At 44.5% G+C, this 20,787-nt stretch overlaps 1 protein-coding gene across 1 annotated transcript in view; it reads left to right on the top strand.

The window, feature by feature from the left end:
- spsb4a (splA/ryanodine receptor domain and SOCS box containing 4a) overlaps window positions 1–20,565 on the top strand; it is a 52,253-nt gene extending 31,688 nt beyond the window's left edge. Inside the window, exon 3 of the mRNA XM_061720253.1 lies at window positions 19,376–20,565. Coding sequence (XP_061576237.1) covers window positions 19,376–19,503 — 128 coding nt within the window. The 3' untranslated portion in view covers window positions 19,504–20,565. The remainder of the gene's footprint in view (window positions 1–19,375) is intronic.
- The last annotated feature ends 222 nt before the right edge of the window (window positions 20,566–20,787 follow it).

The raw sequence follows: 20,787 nt of genomic DNA, 5'->3' as shown, positions 1-20,787 counted from the left end.
GGGATGTCAGCAGGGTGGACATATTTCAAAATAAAAGACAACAGAAGCAAGACTGGGGGCTGTCGGTGCGGCTAACCGGCTAACGCGGCTAATCGGCTAACGCGGCTAACCGGAATGTAACAATGGGATTGTTTATGTTGAACTGTGAGTTACGTGGAGTGTTTAATAAAGTTCCCTGTGAATAAGGTTTGTCCAGTTTGTATAATTAAGGAAGATATAATTTATTGAAACATGGAACAGCTGCAGACTGACCCGGGGAGCCGCGGGGCGGCTCAACATCTCCCCCTAGTGACCCTAACCAGTAACTACAACAACAATGAAGTATCGGTGCGTGGTATCGGAGAATTTTTGCGAGTACGAGTATATGAGGGCAGTATCGGCCCCGATACCGATACCAGTAGCGGTATCGGGGCATCCCTAGTTGTGACGGTGTGCATGTTTGAGTTACGGCCCACGTTGCATTGATGTACAATGGACTTGAGTAAATTTAACTGGTAGGTCTCTGTCTTTGCTTTGCTAAATTCATTACATTTCAGATGGGAATATTTTAGTTTTTAGTTTATTGGTTATTTTATCATGCTTTTATAACCACGTGACAATGAAAGGAGTCTTGAATTGTGGTTTTACATTTTGGTGGTAATCAGGTGTGTATCACGTGTGTTATAAACTGTAGGTGTGCGCACCATGTAGTAACTGAGCCAGATGTGAGCATTTCCGTAGACCTGTGTATTCCAGAGGCAAACACGAGGCCTTCTGGCCAATTGCTAAAGCTTGGCTGGAACTGAGTCATGTAACTGAACAATGATCCCGGACGCATCAGCACATCTGTGACAGGATGACTGAAGGAAAGAAAAAAGAATCAAGAATCCAGAGCTCGATCCAGGGGGAATTTGGGGACAGGAATTCTTTTAAGCTCTTCCTGAAATAATCTTTGCAAACCTCGACCTGAAAAAAATATACAGTGTAGATGGACGGAAAAGAGATCTTTCATTCAACACTTGTTATAACGGTATTTTACCTTGTCTAAAGTCTGTGCCACTCAGGCTTTTAGTAGGACTGATTAAACTATTTGAAATTAAGTACTTATAACGCCGTCAGAATGTTTTCATGTAGAGTATTAAACTGGCATTACTGAACAGGCAGCGTCGGAGGCTACGGTACTTCCACACAAGTCCAGTTGCATTTTAAAGTGTTCAGCCCTCAAACAAACGTTTTAAACAAAGGTGTCTATAAAGAGTAATGTTGTTGCACGTGTTCAGCTAGTGTCTTGCTCTACCACTGCTATTTATCTTTCCCTGATTTGCCAAGTTTGCATCATATGGCCGTTGCACACAGATGAACATTAACAGTGTGAAGAAGGATGCAGACAAAAAAAAAACAGGCACTACTGACTTTGCCCCTTTTTTATCAGTTTTTGTGCGGTTAATCGCTGAATTTAATCACACTGTAATTGCATATGTGCACCAGGTGGCAAACCATCACAGGAATATTCTTTGAGAGGGTATGGGCGGTCATTAGAGATCTTGACATGCCTACATGGATACGGATAGTTCTGTTTTAAAAACAGATTTTCAACAACTCTTAAGTGTGAATGTAGCTTGAAACTTTCTTGTAGATTAAAAGTAGAAGCTTATACAGCACGTAAAAGGAGCTGTTCAGGTCAGTCATTTAGTCAGTGGGGTCTTGTAAGCTTGGTCAAGTGTAACAAATGAATGTCTAGTTGAGTGAATCTGGTTTTTACTGCACGAATGAAAGCTGGAAATGGAAAATATGACTGAAATGCGCCATGGTGCCAAGTTTCTAGTATGAACTTGCATCACCTTTTTTCCCACTATTTGTTTCGTGTTGTACTATTAATGATACACAGGCCTATATGAATATTGTCTTTATATTAGACCTATCTGCCTTTTTAAAGTGTATTTCATTTAGTTATGGAAACATAGTTGGTCAGAAGAGCTTGTGAATATTTAGACTGCATGAGATTGATATTTAGATACTTGAAATGTGGCTAATCAAGGTGTGTTGCGGTGAAGACTCTGTATGTGTGAAGATTTCTTATTCTCTATCTCTGTGCTTGGTCTTTTAAGTATTCCTCTTGTCGATTCATGTTTCTCCCCTCCGCCATCCCTCTGTGAAGCATCCTTTATTTCTCATCCTTTGCTCTGTGGAGGTGAGAGGAGAGGAGAATCCCTAAGCCTTTCTCTGTTTTTCCTTGACACTGCACATTAATGCACTTTCCTCTTAACAAAGGAGTGAGACTTCACTGCTTTTGCCTTCATTCTCCAGTAAAACTGAGACATGATTTTTATCAGCATTCCAACAACTGCCTTGTTTGGCCTTTACGTAACACCGGGGCTGGTGGATCATGCCAGGAAAGCCATATTTATTTCTCTTTCACAACAGGACTTGAACACCACAGTGACTGCGGCCAGTGTAATGGAAACCAGCCGACCAGGCTGATTTACACCTGAACAAGAGGCACCAGAGAGCCCAGCTCCCCCTGCAAATGACCCCTATTTGACTCCCGCTCTGATTGTGCCTTATATCCTCCACCTGCTCCATTTTACTGTCTCTTTTCTTCCTCTTTCCTTTCAAGACTAATCCTTTCTTTGACCCAGTTGTGGTGCCAGGCTGCTGTGGAAACAGTTAAGCTGCCTTTTTATGTGTGGGTGGTTAATTGTTGAACTGGAAGCTTCCTCACCAGCTTGTTGGCCAGGGGCTTGTCCCACACAAATGTGATGGATTTCTTTTCCCGCCAGAGCTGTAGGTGACATACACGGCACAGATTCCCGCTGCAAGTTAACCAAAGACCTTGCACCGGTGAACGTTTAGCTGATCTTTTGTTATACAGAAGAAAGTTTAATGTAAATAACCAAGACTCAAGCACACATTGTATGAATACTTGGCGATGGGGGTCACTGATTTTTGTGGGGAAGCATTTGCTTGTGCAGTCGTGTTGTGAAACTCACAAGGGCTATCCCAAAAAAAAGCAACAAACAAAACATAGCATTCTATGAGCCCCAGGGGTTTAGCAGGAGATTAAAACAAATCATTTACTGTTTGATTTTGGGAATCTGGATGAGAAACGTGTGACGTGGCAAAATGTTGCAGCAATGAACGGTGGTCCACATGCATGTGATCAAACACATGTGGTCCGTACACACCTTTTGAGTGTGGTTCATAACACAGAGCGGGTGAGGTAGGGTAGTGGCATGCATTGATTTTTATTTATTGCTAATATATAATTTATGGCGCTGTATGAAAATCAACTTTCTCCTTTTAATTTGCATTATTATGGTATGACACCACCACAGCCTCTGTTGTTCTATGACCAAAAACCCAAACGAACACATCTACATATAAAGTAAAATCTATTAGTTTAATGCTAAATTTAGTTGTGAATTTACACCCAGATAGACATTCACACCCACATACATACACTGTGCACCCCCCCCAATTCTCCTTCACAGAAAATACTTGTACCATCAGCAAACGGAACAAATTGTAGTACTTTTGAGATTTTGCATAAGTCATTAATGTATAGAATAGCTGCATGTGGTGTTGAAAAGATATTCTTAAAATAGGCCTGGTAACACTTTATTTATTCATTTATTTGTTTTATAGTTGAAGAGTTCATCTATAATTATCTGCAGCTGAAGGCAGCAGCACGGTCAATTTATTTCAGCTCCAAAAGAAACGCACAGCTGAGTGGGGGTCGTTCCAACTGTGGTAAATCCACTTTCTGTGGTGAAGTTCATCTGCAGCCTGTGGGAACTAAAAGTAGCAGACTGATTTATTCCAGCACCTTAAACAAGTTGAAGAAGTGTGTGGGACCCACGGTGGTATGCACAAGACAGCGCAGCCCTTGAAATCTGCTGGCAACACTAGCAGCATTATCTTCCTGCGGTATCCCACACGCTGATGAGACGACCTTGGGGACAGACATTAGTCGTGGCAGTGTTTCACGCCACCAGTCCATTTACAGGCAAGAAGCTTGACTTCATCTTTGAGGCCATATTGCACAGCCTACCCAGGAGTTCACAACAGAAGTGTGCCAGATGGAAGATAACCTGTAGGTCAGGGGGAAAAAAACGTCTTTTCGAGTAATAAATTTGATCTTGTGACAAGTTGGCATGAGCCTGAGGTCTGAGGCATTCTGTCATTCTCTTAACAGCAAAGATGAACTGAAGCATTTCTGTAAAAGACATTCACAGTGAGGGGGGGTTCTGCCACTTGCTGTTTGCAAAAGGAAGAAAAGTAAATGGCCGGGTTTCCCAGATCAGTTAAGTAGTTCTTAACAGCGAAAGACTTCTTTCAAACCTTCTTAAGGAGCCTGTGAAAGAAAATCGCGTTTCCCAGAGTCGCTCTTAGCTTAAGTATCTCTTTCATTAAGAAGGAAATGAAAGATGCTGCTGACCAGGGCTTGAAATTAGCAGTCGCCACTCGCCATTTGCGACCTAGATTTTGCTGTGGCGAGACATATTTTTGGCTGTCTCGCCACTTGGCGACCTAGAAAAATTATACCACTCCAATCCAGAGGGTGGCGGTAATGCTCAGCGGTAAAGCGCCGCTAACGGGTCAGAAGAAGAAAAGTAAACGAGGGAACATAACATAACCGGTAAAATATGCCGAAGTCCGGTATTTTATAATCTCTCCGGTCAAAATGTCCGGTGAAAATACTCACTGGGGCTGCGGGACTCCGCGGGAGTACCGCGGAGGGACACGCCGAGCCCCGGTGCCGGGAGCCGGGAGGAAGCGGAGCTGCGGCGCCGACATCCACGTGTGCGTTGATGGTTCCGCGTCGCACCGACGCAGAGCCTACGGGGTAGGGTTCGCGGCGACGCGCACCCTACGCCAAACCCTACGGCGTAGGCTCTGCGTTGGTGTGACACAGAACCATAATTCCGGCTTAAAAGTAAACAACATGCGCCCAAGTACCCGTGCATGACAGGCGGACACACACAGGGAGAAGAGACAATTTCTTTAATTTATTTTATTTTTTTTAAACTTTATCCTTATGAACGCAATTGTTACTTGTTGGTAGTCCAACTTTCCTTATTTTAATCAGAACACTTGCTTTTTTCCTCTTCGGCGTGGAGTAGTGGGTTTGGAGCGGGGGCTTTGCGTAGATGGTGGCTTCCGCAACTTTCAGGCACTTTTTCTGCGCAAGCAAGCTTTATAGATGAGGCCCCAGGACTGTTACCGCAGTACCGCGGAGTAGTACTCGGTGCCGGGAGCCGGGAGGAAGCGGAGCTGCGGCGCCGAAATCCACGTGTGCGTTGATTTATGGTTCCGCGTCGCACCGACGCAGAGCCTACGGCGTAGAGTACGCGTCGCTGCGTATCTTACGCCGAAGGTTACGCGCAAGCTTCTGCAATATTTATTTATTTATTTTTTGAAGTTACGCTCGCGAGTCAATTGACGGGACTTATTTTATTTTAAAAACCCTGTTTTTCAATAAAAATACTATTACATGACTTGCATTGATATCGTACTACTGCATATGATTTATTTTTAACCTCAATAAATTCATATAGCCTATCACAAATGTGTGTGAGGTGAGGAGGAGGAGGAGGAGGAGGAGGGGGAGGAGGAGGGGGAGGGGGCAAATAGTTTGTATATTTGAATCTAATGTACTTCATGCGTCTTCTTACTGCTGCATAGGGATTTATACTGTTCTTCCAGAATAGTTGAAAGGTCCTTTTACACAGCACATTTGATTGAGAAGAACGGGATGACTGTTATATGGTACTACTATGACTGCTATATAAGTAGTGATGACGAAATACTCTAGTGAAGCAACTTTTTGGTTTTGGCGAGTAAAAAATCTGTTTGGCGAGTAACTTTTTTGACCTACTAGCCACTTGGCTAGTAGGTCAAAAAGTTAATTTCAAGCCCTGCTGCTGACCCAGTCTTTACAACCATCTTAGTGAACAAAGACTCACAGATCCAGCCGCGTCAGGCAAAACAATATTACACCAAGCAATGAGATATTAAAACAATGCACCCCGCACAAGTTTTGATCTATTTTATACTTTAGATTTATATTGTTTAGCATTTATTGGTGACAGCAAAGGGGGAAAAAAAAAAGAAAAATAAGGAATAACAAGTGTGTTCCTGTATATGCTTTATGCATTACGCACAAATAAAACGATCATCATGTATATCATTTATTTGATGATTTGGCTGCTATACAGCATGTTCTCGCTGCAAATCAACCGCGTCACCGTGCGCGAAGCAGAACTGTTTTTATGAACGCATTCGTGCGTCAGCACTTCAGTCCCCTGGACGTGCTGTCGGACCGCGCTGTCCGGGAAGCCAGTACACCGATCCTCCTGCCGAGCCCGAGCGCACCTATGTGATGACAGGGAAGCAGCAGCTGAAGAACAGCATCCTTTGATGAATCGTTCATTACAGTCTCAAATATAATCAATGGTGTCGGTTTATATTAAAGAATCTTTTTGCCCAGAAGAAAAAAGAGCGAAGACAACGACCCATAACTATTTTCTTCTCTTGAAAAAACCCACCTGCGGGATGCAGCAGCATCAGAAGAGCAGGAATACGTGCGTGGCGGGGATGATCTCTGCAATCTGAAGCCCTCTATAATTGTAAAAAGAATTTCACTTATCACGGGTTCTTTTTGGAACATAACCCCTGCGAAAAACCAGGGATTGCTGTAATTCCACGTTGCGATTTGCGAAACTCGCCTTCTCTTGGCTCATGTTTTTGAACGCACACACACGCCCACCACGTTTGCTCCCGGTTTCTGCGTGTGGGGAAAAAAAACCTCACTGTATCCAGAAATAACGGAGTAACGCACCGTTTGGATGAAAAAGGGTCATTGAATTATATTTATCATCTTAATTTTTCATTATAACGCACAGGCAGCAGGGAATTAGTGCGTTAGGTAGCAGTGCTGCGTGTGAAAATGCGCTGATAGTGATCGGTGATCGATTTGCCTGGCATCGATTGATTTGGTTTCAGAACCGGACAGCTGCTCCAAAGAGCTTCTGAAAGAGCGAAACTAAAGAACGGTGTTAAGAAGTCATCTGGGAAACACCCGTATCTTAGGGTTCTCTCTTAGTTCAAACCTTCTTTGAACCTCTCTTAAATCCTTAAGAGAGGTTGGATCTGGGAAACCCGGCCAATATCTTGATACCCACATTGAAAACAAAATGTCCACCTAACAAATGGATATCTGGATATCAGTATCTAAGGCAGGCCCTACGGTTAATATGATCTTAGGTAGTAGTTGCTGTAACTTGCAGTATATGAAACCACAAAAATACATTTGATTGACAACCATTTAAATTCAATTGTATTTATGTAGTGTCTATTACAACAGAAGTTGTCTCTAGGATCTTTCCAGAGAGCAGAACATGACCCCCGAGCAATTATTACATAAACATAACAAACAATGGCAGGTAAAAAAAACTCCCCTAGTGGGAGAAAAACCTTAAGCTGAACAGTGGCAAGGAAAAACTTTCCCTTTTAGGAGGGAAGAAACCTGGATCATAAGGGGGGGGCCATCCTGCTGGAGGCCAGCTGAGTAGAGCAGGAAAAGGGAAAACAGACAGAGAGAATGAAGAACAGAGAAAGGAGAGACACAGACACACTGGCTAACTGGTTCACTACAGGGATGACTATATAAGCAGATGTAGACAGCAGACACTGAGGCAGTCGGTGGGGGCGGGACTGCAGGTCAGGATGTCAGCAGGCATCTACCAGACATCCACACAGGTGGAAGCAAGCAGTGGGATGATCAGAGGGGTGGACTGCAGGTCAGCATGCAGCTCCTGAAGCTCTGGCCTGCAAACATGCACATAAGAGGAAAAAGGGAGGGGGCAGACCAGCACAATAAACTACAAGAACAATGGAGGACAATTATGGTGATAAGATACTTCTAATTAATAACTGAGAAAGGAAAGAGAAAGAGGGGTGACGTGGATCATGTTGGTGTCCCCCTGCAGCGTAGCTCTATAGCAGCATATCTAGGATGGAGCTCTGTTTCAGACCAGCTGCTCTAGTCTGGTCCTGCAGCTGCAGCTATGACTACTGGCCCTAAACACTAGAGTTTACACTAACTATATAATAGGCTTAACTAAACAGAAAGGTTTTAAGTTTGGTTTTAAAGGTGGAGGTAGTGTCAGCCTCCTTAACCCAGATTGGAAGTTGGTTCCATAGTAACGGTGCCTGGTAGCAGAAGGCCCGTCCTCCAGATCTACATTTGGATACTCTAGGAATATCCTTTTGAATACCGTATTTTCGCGACCATTCGGCGCACCGTGTGGAAAGGCGCACCCTCATTTTTGTGTGTCATTTTTAGATTTAAAACATACATATGGCGCACCGACCCAAAAGGCGCAGTCTACAGAGCAGAGCTGCACACACGCGTGCCGCAAAACACGCCGGCCGGAAAACACACACACCCGCTGCAGAACGCACACACATGCAGAACGCACACACAAGCACACAAGTTCTTATTTAAAAAAATAGAGCGGGAGCAAAACCTCTGTTTCTGCATTAAAGAGCTCCGCTAATTCAGCTGCGCCAGTCCGAATTTCCTCGGTGTCAGACACTTTCTGCACAACAGTAAATAAACTTTTCATACCCCGTTGTGCGGATCCTCCACCGCGCAGAGCCCGTCTCTCCCCAGCGGGGTGGAGCAGCGCGCGTCACAGCGGCTTTAACCGGGAATGTGACCTGTTCGGACCGGCTGGGACCGAAGCCACCCGGCAAACCCGCGGCGGGAGCCTGGCGGCTCCTGAGCGTCCCGGGTCCCGCGTCCCGGGTCCCGCGTCCCGCGTCCCGGGTCCCGCGTCCCGGGTCCCGCTCCGCGCTGGACCCGCTCCGCGCTGGACCGGGTCCGCTCCCCGCTCTGCTCCCTCGCGCTGGACCCGCTCACACACGCGCTGTCGGGGAGCCGGTACCGGGGTTTGTATCCGACAGGAGCTCCAGTCCGAATTTCCAGACCTGTCTCAGCCACCTGATCATCATCATCCCTTCATCCAGCCCCCCCTTTCCATTCGTCCTTATAATGACTCCGGCTGGAAACGTCTTATGCAAAGTTTTTCTTTTAAAAATCCCCATAGGTTTCTGTCCATCAGCTGCGCCCGGCCAGCACCACATAAACCAGTAACTGTGTGTCGCGCCGCGAATACACACCCGCGCATGTCGGGATCCGGTACCGGGTTTGTAACCGACAGATTTGGCTGCAAATTTCGGAGGGGGAAGCTGATCAGACCTGAGAGAGACCCCAGAAATCTCTGCTCTTAAAGCGGCCGGGAACCAGGTCGATCGGACCGCTTTGGGAACCAGGAAGTCGGCTGCAGCAGCGACCATCACCGCGCTGCTGCAGCCGCTGCTTTAACCGGGGAAAGTGGACGGTTCCGACATGCAAAACACACGCGCGCTGCAGAACAAGTGTGCTTATTTAAATAGAGCGGGAGCAAAACTTAGTTTGATTGTATTTTATTTCACTTTACACATCAATCAAATCCTTAAAAGTTTTCATCTTCTGTTTCGCATTAAACAGCTCAGTGGATGGTCTCATTCAGCTTCACCCGCCCCCTTCTCCCTTTACCGTTCTCATGGCCGGCCTTACATTACCGTAATTCAGGTAATAGACACGGCGCACCGTTTCTTAAGGCGCCCGGCACATTTAAAAAAAAAAAAAAAAAAAAAAAAAAGTTGCGCCTTATGGTCGCGAAAATACGGTAAACTATATCTGATTGGGTGCAACTGCAATGCTGCTTGAAAAGTGTGACGTTTTGCAACTTTTCTACTTCAAATACTGCCAGTAAAGGTGAGGCCTGAGACACAAACACGAGACTCTCTTTGCTTGCTACTACTTGCATAATAGTTGAATGAATAACTAATATGATGGCAGCTGAAACGAGGCTTTTGGACTGATCACCAAGTTGTAGGGCTAAAATGAGTCCTCACATTTTTCATCTAGCTCGCTCTCCTTTATTTAACAGCTTTTACTTTCAGTAGAAGCAGCAGTAGTAGCTTACGTGGTCAGAATTTTATTGTTGGGTGATAAATAAGAGTTTCACTTGTAAGGCTGGTTGTCTACATCCTTACCTACATCCAGGTACAGGAGTCGTCAGTGAGGCCAGTTGAGTAGTAGGTGTTTTTATCATAGTTTCTACAGTTTTTTGAGTGTACCAAAAAAGGGAATTTGTGACTGATCTGAATTTGTAATTGTGTTTGAGAGATTCAGATGTATTGTATCACTTTTACCAGGACAGGACATACTGCCACTTTTGGGGTCATGTTATCTTTGAGCTGAAAGTGTAGGTAAAGACAGAGCTTGATCAAAGTTTGTGTGACGGGGACAGCCAAAACTATGTAGTGTTGCAGCTGGTCTGGGTTTATGCGAGGGTATTCTTAGTGCATTATAGCCATAATTTTAGCTTGTATATAGTGAATAAAACAAAAAGCTTAAGGCCAACTTTCCTTCAGAAACATGTAAAAAATGTTTTCCTGACAGTTTGCACGTGTGCATTGTTCGTGAGCTGCCCCCCCACCCCCTCTGCCTTCCTGCGTTTCAGTATTCAAGTGCTCCTCTGACTGTGGCAGGTTGGTCTCAGTTCCTCCAGTGGAGAAGGATGTAGAGACTAAACTGAGGGTACGCTTGTTTGTTGCTGTCACATAATAGGAAGTCATTTCTAAATAACTCAACAAGCACTATATTTCTGCTCATATTTGGACTCAGAGTGGAATTTGGACACTGCATTTACATTAGGGCTGCAACGATTCCTCGAGTAACTCGATTACAGAAAATGATAGAAGAATTTCCTCTGCCCTGAAGCCTCGTTTCATTAAGAAATAAATGTAAAGCTCAAGGTTCGCCCGGATTATTTTTAGTGCTTACACGTATGCGTTCTCTATGAAGCGGAAGAAGACGGCGTAATGTGTGTGTGAACAATTTTGACGCCGGCCGGGACAATGAGCAAACAGAGTAAGGCAAAAGTAATGAGAGGAAAAGATGTTTAAGAATGTTTTTCTATTTTAGATTCTTAAAAGATTAAATTAAAATAAATGAAATATGAGGGGGAAACTGTTTTATTTATTTTTTATTTAATTTCATGTCTCAGGAAATGTTAAGTTTGAAGTTGTTTTATTGGGAAAACAGTTTACTACTTTGCATAATGTGTAAATAAATGTCAATTCTTTCTTATATTCTTTTTTTCTTTTATAAAGTCGATTCTTATTCTTTTCCTTCTTTTAATTTGTATATTTATCCCTGTTTTTTTTTTTTTTTTTTTTTTTTTCTTCCCCCTCCCCTCCATTTTTATCACCCACCTCTCCTAAGTCAGTCCTGGGCATTGCTCCCTCTACCAACCCTAGGAGGGCCTGCACTGAGCTCAGGTCTCCTTCTTTTCACCAGACAGGGTGGGGTTTCTCTGGCCGGACGTAGCACGTGGAAGGATCACGTTATTCCGGCCAGATCCTCCCCACCCCATCTGGTGCCCTGGCTGGCCAGAGGGGGCATGTGTAGCCCAGGACTTTTGCATTTGCGGGGAGAACATGCAAACTCCACACACAAACGTCCTTTCGCCAACCCAGGGTGTGGGTGCTGAAGTCATGGGGAACACGCACTCAGCACCAACAACCCAGGACCTTCTAGCTGTGAGGCGGCTGCACTACCAGCTGCGCCACCGTGCCCCTCTTTCTGTCCTATTTTCTATTGTTTATTTATAATTGGGCTTCAGGTTTTATTCGATTACTCGATAGAATAATCGAATAATTCGATAGCTGCAACCCTAATTTACGTATGAGTCAACGTCATTGTTCTGCCCTATTTCACTATTCTGCCCTTTATTTCCAACACAGCAGATCTTATCCTGCCCATTCCTCTTTGGTGAACAATATTTTTGCCCTGGAAGTGTCCACACCTTTTTGAGCTATTTTATGTAAACACACACACAACGCACACACACCCCTGTAGTTGTTACATGTGGGTCAGACAGCTGCCAAAGTCTTATGCTAATATATAAGATAAGCAAAACCAGGAGCCTGTACATGGATGTTACCTCAGTGCCTCTCATAGCCGAGGATGACAGCAGAAAGAAAATAGTAAATTGGAGCGTATACAATAGATGGACCTGCCTCCCCCTTCGGCTCTAATTTGGACAGAACTGGGTTGTATTGTCTCTTATATTTAGCTAATGTCTGTTCGGTGCTTGCAAACCCACACATCCATGGAGCTGTAGGTGTGAACGTTGAAGCACAGGCCGTCTCACCAGAGTGAAGGCAGACTAGCTGACTCGCTGCCATCTCAGGCCTCATATACCCGTCCTCAACTCCGTTCTCAATGAAGTGTTAGGTTGGCGTGTGCGCTTTCCAGCCGGCCTGCAGCCCTCCGGGCCGCCGGCGCATCAGGCGTTCACTCTTCTTTAAGCAAACTTTCCCACACTCCATCTCCTCTTTCGTAATGCAATAATTCACACAAACTCGTCTTTCGCTAGTTCAAAAACTGTGACGCCTTGTGAAGAGGGGTGAAGGGCACATATTCACAGCAGCATGATGAACTTGAAAAAGGGGAAAGATGAAGGTCAAGGAGTTCCACCATTCAGCTGAGAAACTGGCAAGTATCTATTCTAAATCTATGGGTCCTCATATGTGAAGAAAGACATGCAGGCTGCTCTAAAAAGGAGTGGGGGCTCGGGGTCACCAGCACGGTACACATCTAATGGCCTAAAGAGGATACTTTTTAAATGTACTGATAATGTAGATGATCGCTAATGGCAGACGTTAAGACGGCAGAGACGTGTCAAACTGTCAGATTTCCATGTGGGGGTGTACATACTCCATGTTCAATGCTTACGCTCACATTTCCGCACGACTGAACTCTTTTTTTTTTTTTTTTTTTTTTAACCACATCAAAGACCACTCACAAGTGCTGTTGGTCAATTATACCAGTTGACGGAGTATGTACAGACACCGTGTACCTCAGGTCGGTGCTCATCAACCATGTCTGACAGGACTATCTGTCGCCATAGGCAACCTTTACCATGGAGACCAGCTTGTGTCAGCCCTGATTAGCTGGGTTTCAGTCTCTGGAGTCATTGCTTCCCTCCGGACGGTGCTCCAGAGTGACGCGTGTATTTTCTGTGGCAGCTTTACTTGCAAGTTGCAGGTTTTTACTCCCATATCGATATTTATATCTCATTTTCTTCAGGTTACTGGTACATTCAGTAACCCGATTGATGGGAATGCTGGAGAAGGAAATTGTTGGTTAAAATAAAACTCCAGTAAAAAAGTCTTTATGAAAGTAAAGCAAAAGGTAGAATATTTCTGTACAATTCATGTTTAGTTTTTTATGTTTTAGTTTTTTAAACATCGGAGCTGTGAGGAGTGTGTCAGTGGAGTGACAACGTGACGTCACTGTGCTGAACTTTCAGTAGTATCAGACTGTGATCTCTTCACCACCATCTTTTCATGGTGGTAAATATCGGTTCTGTCTCGTATAGTATCCACATTTTTTGATTCCTGTGACTTTTTATGTATTTTTTTTTTCTTTTTTTGAACCTTGAGAAACAAATTCGTCGTTCGTTTTCACAAACCTGGCGAATAAAGTTGATTCTTAATGTAAGGCAGCAGCCCCCCCGGATGACGTGCGCTGCTGTGGCCGTACACTCACAGGACAGTGCTGTCGCTGGTTGTGTGAGGCTCTCGTTCCTGTAGCAACTGTCTTTTATGTCTTTGCTGTTTGGGTGATGGTGAACTGATTGATGGGGGCTGTTAGGCCCAACAAAGCACCTTAATTCTGCAGCAGCGCCACATGCACTGTGTGTAGCTTTAGAGCACAGGCGAGCCTGTTCCAGGGTGAGGACTGAAGTGGGATGTCATCCATCTGCCGGGTTGTGCAAGTCTTACTTTGTAATCCGGTGAGCTTGCCTTTGCAGACGGAGAGTAATAAGATGTTGAAGTGATGTGATCGTTCTGTCAAGTGTTCCTCCAGAGCCTCATAACGCACATCACCGTTCTGCATCTGTATTCAGCTCACTCGGCTTGTCTTGTTTGGGCGTGTTGTTGTAGCTATTAGGAAATAGACGCTGTGCCACATGTCCCCTGGGTGTATTCAAACAGACTTTTCATTAAATGCACAGATTTCTGCACTCTGATTATGGATTTCTTAATTTCGCTTTAATACTGCTTTCAGTGGTCCATCTAACAAGCCATGGAAATGTCCCAGCCTCTTGAGAAAATGCCTCCGTCAGTCCTTTACCAAAGACTCAGGCTTAACATTTGGCGCTTTTGCATTAGTCTCACTTCTCCCCGGTTCTACCCGCTATGGCCCCGTTTTGCGCTTTCGCACTAGGGCTGAGACGTGTAGAGCCGCTCCAAGTCGGTACTTTTTTCTGTAACCATTTCAGCCAGGTTTAAAATGCCGCTTTTGCACTGGTACCACCTCAGCTCGGTTCTACCCGTTTTGCGCTTTCGCATTAGGGCTGAGACGTGTAGAGCCGCTCCAAGTCGGTACTTTTTTTCTGTAACCATTTCAGCCAGGTTCTTTGCGGGCTGAGAAGGGACTATTTCTGACGTCACCACCTCCTCGCCACTGATTGGTCGGGGGGCGGGGACGTCACCACCCTCCTCGCCACTGATTGGTCGGGGGCGGGGCCGTCAGACGTTTGAATCAGGAAGCGGGAGTCAGAGCGAGGCGACCCGCGGCTCGCGGCGATTTTATTGTAAAGCACAAAATGTCTGTTTGGTGATCCAACTCTGAGGTGCAGATGTTCATAAACCTGGTGGCTGTCGAGAAAAAATTAAAAAAGCGATGTAGACGGGCTGTTTTACTCTCAGCCGCTCCCGGCTCCAGCTGATTTCTCATCCGCGCTGACATGAACAAAGGTGTTGCGCAATCGAGTATGTCACAGCAGCTTCACCCAAACCTGCCCGCTTCTCCCCTGGCAGTGCGAAAACACACAGTGGAACCGTGTAAAGCCGCGCCGAGCCGAGTCGGGCCAAGTAAGTCCTAGTGCAAAAGCGGCATTAGCGGGCTGAGAAGGGACTATTTCTGAGGTCACCACCCTCCTCGCCACTGATTGGTCGGGGGGCGGGGACGTCACCACCCTCCGCGCCTCTGATTGGTCGGGGGGCGGGGCCGTCAGACGTTTGAATCAGGAAGCGGGAGTCAGAGCGAGGCGGTTTTATAATACATCCATGGAGGCGACCCGCGGCTCGCGGCGATTTTATTATAAAGCACAAAACGTCTGTTTGGTGATCCAACTCTGAGGTGCAGATGTTCATAAACCTGGTGACTGTCGAGAAAAAATTAAAAAAGCGATGTAGACGGGCTGTTTTACTCTCAGCCGCTCCGGCTCCAGCTGATTTCTGATCAGCGCTGACGTGAACAAAGGTGTTGCGCAATCGAGTACGTCACAGCAGCTTCACCCAAAGCTGCCCGCTTCTCCCCTGGCAGTGCGAAAACACACGGTGGAACCGTGTAAAGCCGCGCCGAGCCGAGTCGGGCCAAGTAAGTCCTAGTGCAAAAGCGGCAATTGTGTCCAATTTGGTCCAACCTTCTCGTTCTGTCTAAAGTTTTGGAAGGTGCCATCGTCTCCAGCGAAGGCTGAGTCGGTTATTAAAAAGATTCCCTGTGAAATTCAGATGGTGTGGTGGTGTGCAGAGGACATAACAGAGTCAAACATGCGATCAAATTTAACTTCAGAAGACTTTTCTTTTTGAATAACCAAAGCACCTCTGCAGTCATGTTGTAAGTAATTTGACTCTAATCTCCGTCGGTCCCGTCTTCAGACCAGTTCCTGTTTCCCTCTTGCCGGGATTGCCGTCCAGTGGTCATATAAGGACAGCGGTTTATATTGGGAGGAATCCCGGAGGTCTTTTGTCGGGCCCAGCCTGTTTCCAGGAACAGTGTACAGAGTTGATGTCACGCGCTCCATTCAGTTCGTCTTACGCCGACTGTTTCTGGTAATACGGAGCTTTTTAAATAGACTGTGGAGTCAGCGAAGAGGCTTGTTTGTTCCAGTGTTGCGTGCATCCGTGTACCCATTATTTTGTCTTTTTTTTCTTTTTCTTTTCTTTTCTCAAACCTCCTACACCATGTCTTTCCCACTTTTTTGACCTTGATGCTTTGATTTATTTATGATTTTAGGGCTTTAGCCCCGTGTTTGTGCTGTCAATAAATTATAGCTTCAAGGCTAATGGTGCCTTTTTTTTTTCTTTTTTTTTTATGTCTATAAAAGTCAACTAGTCCCTGGTGGCTCACATAAACAAGGAAAGTTTTCTCCCCAGTTCGTGTCAGTAGTGTGTTTTTGAGCGACTCCTTGTGCTGGAGGCGTGTGAGTGGACTCGGAGCAGCAGGAGTTGTGCTCCATCGGTCGCTGCTCCAGGTGGAGCAGCTTGACGTCCGTAAAGAGGCAGCAGTTAAGAGCCCCCTGACATCCAGACATCACTCGCCTTTTAAACTGGTGGGAGGGAAGTTGGCATGTTCTACGAGTCACACGTGTGGATCTTGTAAATATTGCTGCTCAGTTTCAACAGTGATTTGTTCTGCAGAGCGTTATTGGATCATGTTTAAGATCAACATTCCCGTCCGTGAGCACGTGTCCTGACAACAAGCACGCTGCTGATGTAGATGGGATAAAAGGATAGAAAGGATTGGGAGGAGGTGAACTGGGGCGTCAGATGGAGGGCTGCCACTAACGACTATTTTCACAGTCGGTTAGTCATCGACATTTGAATCAATTAGTCGACTAATTGGATTATGACTTTAATCATTATTAAATTGCTCTCATTTTGATGTGCTAATTAAAAATAAAAGACCAGGAAGATGGACACTATATGTTTCAATGAACTTTGCATCTGCTGCCGCCATATCGTTTACCCTGCGCTGTACTCTATTGGCCATGTGCGGATGTGTGGAAAGGAAGACGATGCCTTGATGTTTTGATTTTTTTATTTTTTTTGTCGACAATTTTTATTGTGGATTTTTGTTGAGAACATGGACTAATCGTCATAGCCCTAATCAGATGTTGTAACTTAAGTGGGGGTTCACAAGTCTGTCATACAAATCAGTTGATGATGTTGTAAATCTTTAGCTTTTTTGCCTCTGCTTCCTTTTCACCTGGAAAAATCCAAACACACCAAAATGCGTGATCCCAAATGTGGTGTGTAACGCAATTAAGGCGTGTGTGTGTGTGGCCAGGCCATCTGGAATCGTGCAAAGGAAGTCCCAGACACTTTTGTTTCTGCAGACAAGCAAACCAAAGCGTCTAATCTACATAAAACAGATGCTTTATTAGATCTTTGTGACAAATGCGTTGTTGTAGGGCTGGGCGATATGGACCAAAAGTCATATCTCGATATTTTCTAGCTGAATGGCGATACTCGATATATATCTCTATTTTTTCTGTGCCATAATTGGGGTTTCCCCCAAAGCATTATAGCATAGCATCTCTGTTAGCTTCATTTTTTTTCTGAGGCAAACCCTTAAAAAAACAGTCAGTTTTAATACAAAGCCTCGTGCCAAATGTCACACAGGTACCTTTATTAACAGACGTCTGCACAATATCAAAATGTATAAAACAAATGAAATAAAAATAAACTGCCTGCATATATAGAATAAAAATGCTTCTTGAATAAAATAAAACAAATATCCCTTTCCTGCATAACAATTAAATTAAAATACACTGTACAATTAATACAATGTAGACAGTAACAGGCAGACTTTTCCACTGAGGTTGACAGTTGTGCAAATAACAAAACATTTGTGCAAATCTCAAATAAAACATTCAAGTCAATTTGTCACAAAATAAGCTATATCAAAATCAAATAAAAATCGATATAAACGATATTGTCTCGTACCATATCGCGTTTGAAAATATATCGATATATATTAAAATCTCGATATATCGCCCAGCCCTACGTTGTTGTTATGTGAATACTTGTATCAAACAATCTTCCCTTTTGCAGTTGTTTATTTGAATGACTGAAGTGGCCTCATGAACTTCAATGTTCAGAACGGCCGGTTGACTGCATATTCAGCAGATACTCATTAACATCCCATAAAGCGCTACTTGTGCAGGCAGGTGTTGCTGTGATGAGACCGTATCAGCGGGTTCCCTCCCTCCTGCTAAGTCAGGTTATTAAGGCTTCCACTTCCAGCTCCATTTTAAACCCTGTGAGGAAGAGCTATAATAACACCTTCAACTCAGCCCTCAGAGGGTACCAATTACGCCGCTCTTTGTGTAAATGGATGGTGGTGTCTGAACGATGGAAATTAGAGGTCACCCTGAGTGTGTGTGTGAATAGGTGAGGTATTGTAAACGCTCCATTTAGGCTGCGATCAACCTGGTGCCCCGTTTGCAGAGGTGGACAAAGTACTCGACCCCAGTACTTGAGTAAGAGTACAAATACTACTGGTCAAAATTTACTCCATTACAAGTAAAAGTAGCTCAGTCAAAATATTACTCGAGTAAGAGTAGAAAAGTACTTGCTTTTAAAGGTACTTAAGTATCCAAAAGTAAATGCTTTTAAATTTACTAGTAAAAGTAAGAGTAAGAGTAAATTTCTTATTTTCCACATCCGTAAATTACTATATTTGTTCTAAATTAATTTAAGGATCTTTTAACTCTTGTTTCTGAGAATTAACTCTTTGAAACCAGCTGCACTGATGTGCTGCTTTTAGAACCACAATGTTATATAAAACTTGCAGAAACACCAAAAACAAATCAAATGAATGGGATCATAAGAGGACAGCAGATGATGCAGAGTTTATTAACAATCATGAACTGAAACCAAATGAACCTGCACCATCCAACTAAGTCTGGATCCCCCTCAAAGACCACTGCTTTACAAAAAACTACATCTCTGCTTTCAATAACTCAATGTTGAAGTCACTTAACTTTACAGGAAGGACATGTACCAGTACAATATAGCAATATAGAGCATAACAAACTGTCTCCCCATGTCTGTCTTGTTCGTCTGTGCGCCTGTCTTGACAAACGCAGGCTACTTTGGCGGTATCGTTTTGAGGAGGCTTGACGTATTTCCGCTTTACGTACATCCCAGTGGAGAGCGTGCACTGTGATAGGTCTCCTCCTTTGACAAAAACAGCTTGTGTCCAATAGGATTTTAGAAAAAAGAGCAGACCTGAAAGTAACCAGTACTTTTCAGCCTTCCTAGAAATTTACTCGAGTAAAAGTAAAAATATTTGTCTTGGAAATGTATTCAAGTAAGAGTAATAAGTACCAAAGAAATCTAATACTCAAGTAAAGTACAAATCCTCTGGATATGTACTTAAGTACAGTACTCAAGTAAATTTACTCCATTACTGTCCACCACTGCCCGTTTGTACCTGTCCGGACCGTAACCGTGTGTCTCCTGTGTTCTCTCACAGCGGAGCCGCTCCCCCTCATGGATCTGTGCAGGCGGGTAGCTCGACTGGCTCTGGGCAGGGAGCGCATCCACCACATCAACACACTCCCGCTGCCGCAGACTCTGAAGAACTACCTCCAGTACCAGTGACGGCACACACCGACCCGGACGGACGACGCTGACACACGTTTGTTGCCTCCCAGCTGAACTTGACCGTGCCCACCAGACATCTGCCGATGTGGCGGGTGACTCTGACTACCAACGGCTGCTTATGTAGGCGCCGCAAAGAGGGTTGTTTACATCTTTTGGGGTTTTTCTTTGTTTGGAAGTTTTTATGGTTTTCAGCTTCTTTTTTTCTTTTTTTTTTTTTTTAAATGATGATTTTTGCTGAGCTTTTCTTAGAAATGATTAGAAGTGATGTGTAAACTGAAGTGTGTGTGAGATGAGATTAACTGGAAACTGCTTTTCAAACCTTTTCTGAGTGGAAGCACATGTCCTCTGTTGGAAGGCCTTACACGCTGGTGTCCTCGGGCAAGTTTACAGTCATCTGTCGTGCACTTCTTCGGAAGCCTCCTCTGAACCATGTTGGTATTTATATTTGTATTCCCACCAACACAGCAGGCTCTGTGGACACGCAGCAGTCCCTGTAAGCCCAGCGGCGGGAGAGAGATGGAGAGGAAGCACCTTTTTCTGTAGGTGTGAACACACTGCACCGCGTAGATGGTTTAAACAAGGAAAGAAAACAAATACTGTTGCAGGTCCACGACTCGGTGACGAGTTAGAAAACCAGATCTTGGTCTGCTGTTAATGTCTGAAATCAGATCTCCTACAAGCTTCTGTGTTTGTATCGATTCCTCTCTCATTCAGTTTGAATGAAACCATCATCAGGCTGGTGAGCCGGTAGGATCACGCTGCTTTCCTGCGGCTCGCTGGCTCCTCGCGGACACATCTGGAGGTGAAGCTGTCTCCGACTGCTAATGTGCCTGCCCTGCAACACACACACTCAAAAAACACACACTTCCACCACATCAGAGGACGCCTCCTTCCTCCCCCAAAGTTTAACAAGCTGCTTTTATATGTATTTTTTATTCCTGATTTACTTTTTAAATCTTTTATCCTCGTCTATTTTTTTTGGAGTCGTCTGTTGGAGACGTATCTTGTGTTGCCATGAAAATCTTTTTAATGTGAATAAGAATAAACTTGTCTAAAACAGCCCGTGTGTGTTTTGTTTTTTCCCCCCAAGATCAGCTCCAGAGCAGCTGCTGTACTTCCTTGTTCACCTGGGAAGATCTGAGCAGCGTTTGTAAATGGGTTTAAGATGCTAATGGTTTCTGCACCAGAGCAGTGGTTAGTCTGAGGTGCTGACCAGCTGGAGCGCTTCCATGTGTGCTTTACATCTTCATGTCCTTTGCTTCAATGTAGTTTTTAGTTTTT

The sequence above is a fragment of the Cololabis saira genome, chromosome 4 (assembly GCF_033807715.1).
Source record: "Cololabis saira isolate AMF1-May2022 chromosome 4, fColSai1.1, whole genome shotgun sequence".
NCBI lineage: Eukaryota > Metazoa > Chordata > Actinopteri > Beloniformes > Belonidae > Cololabis > Cololabis saira.
This window is presented reverse-complemented; position numbering and strand designations above follow the sequence as displayed.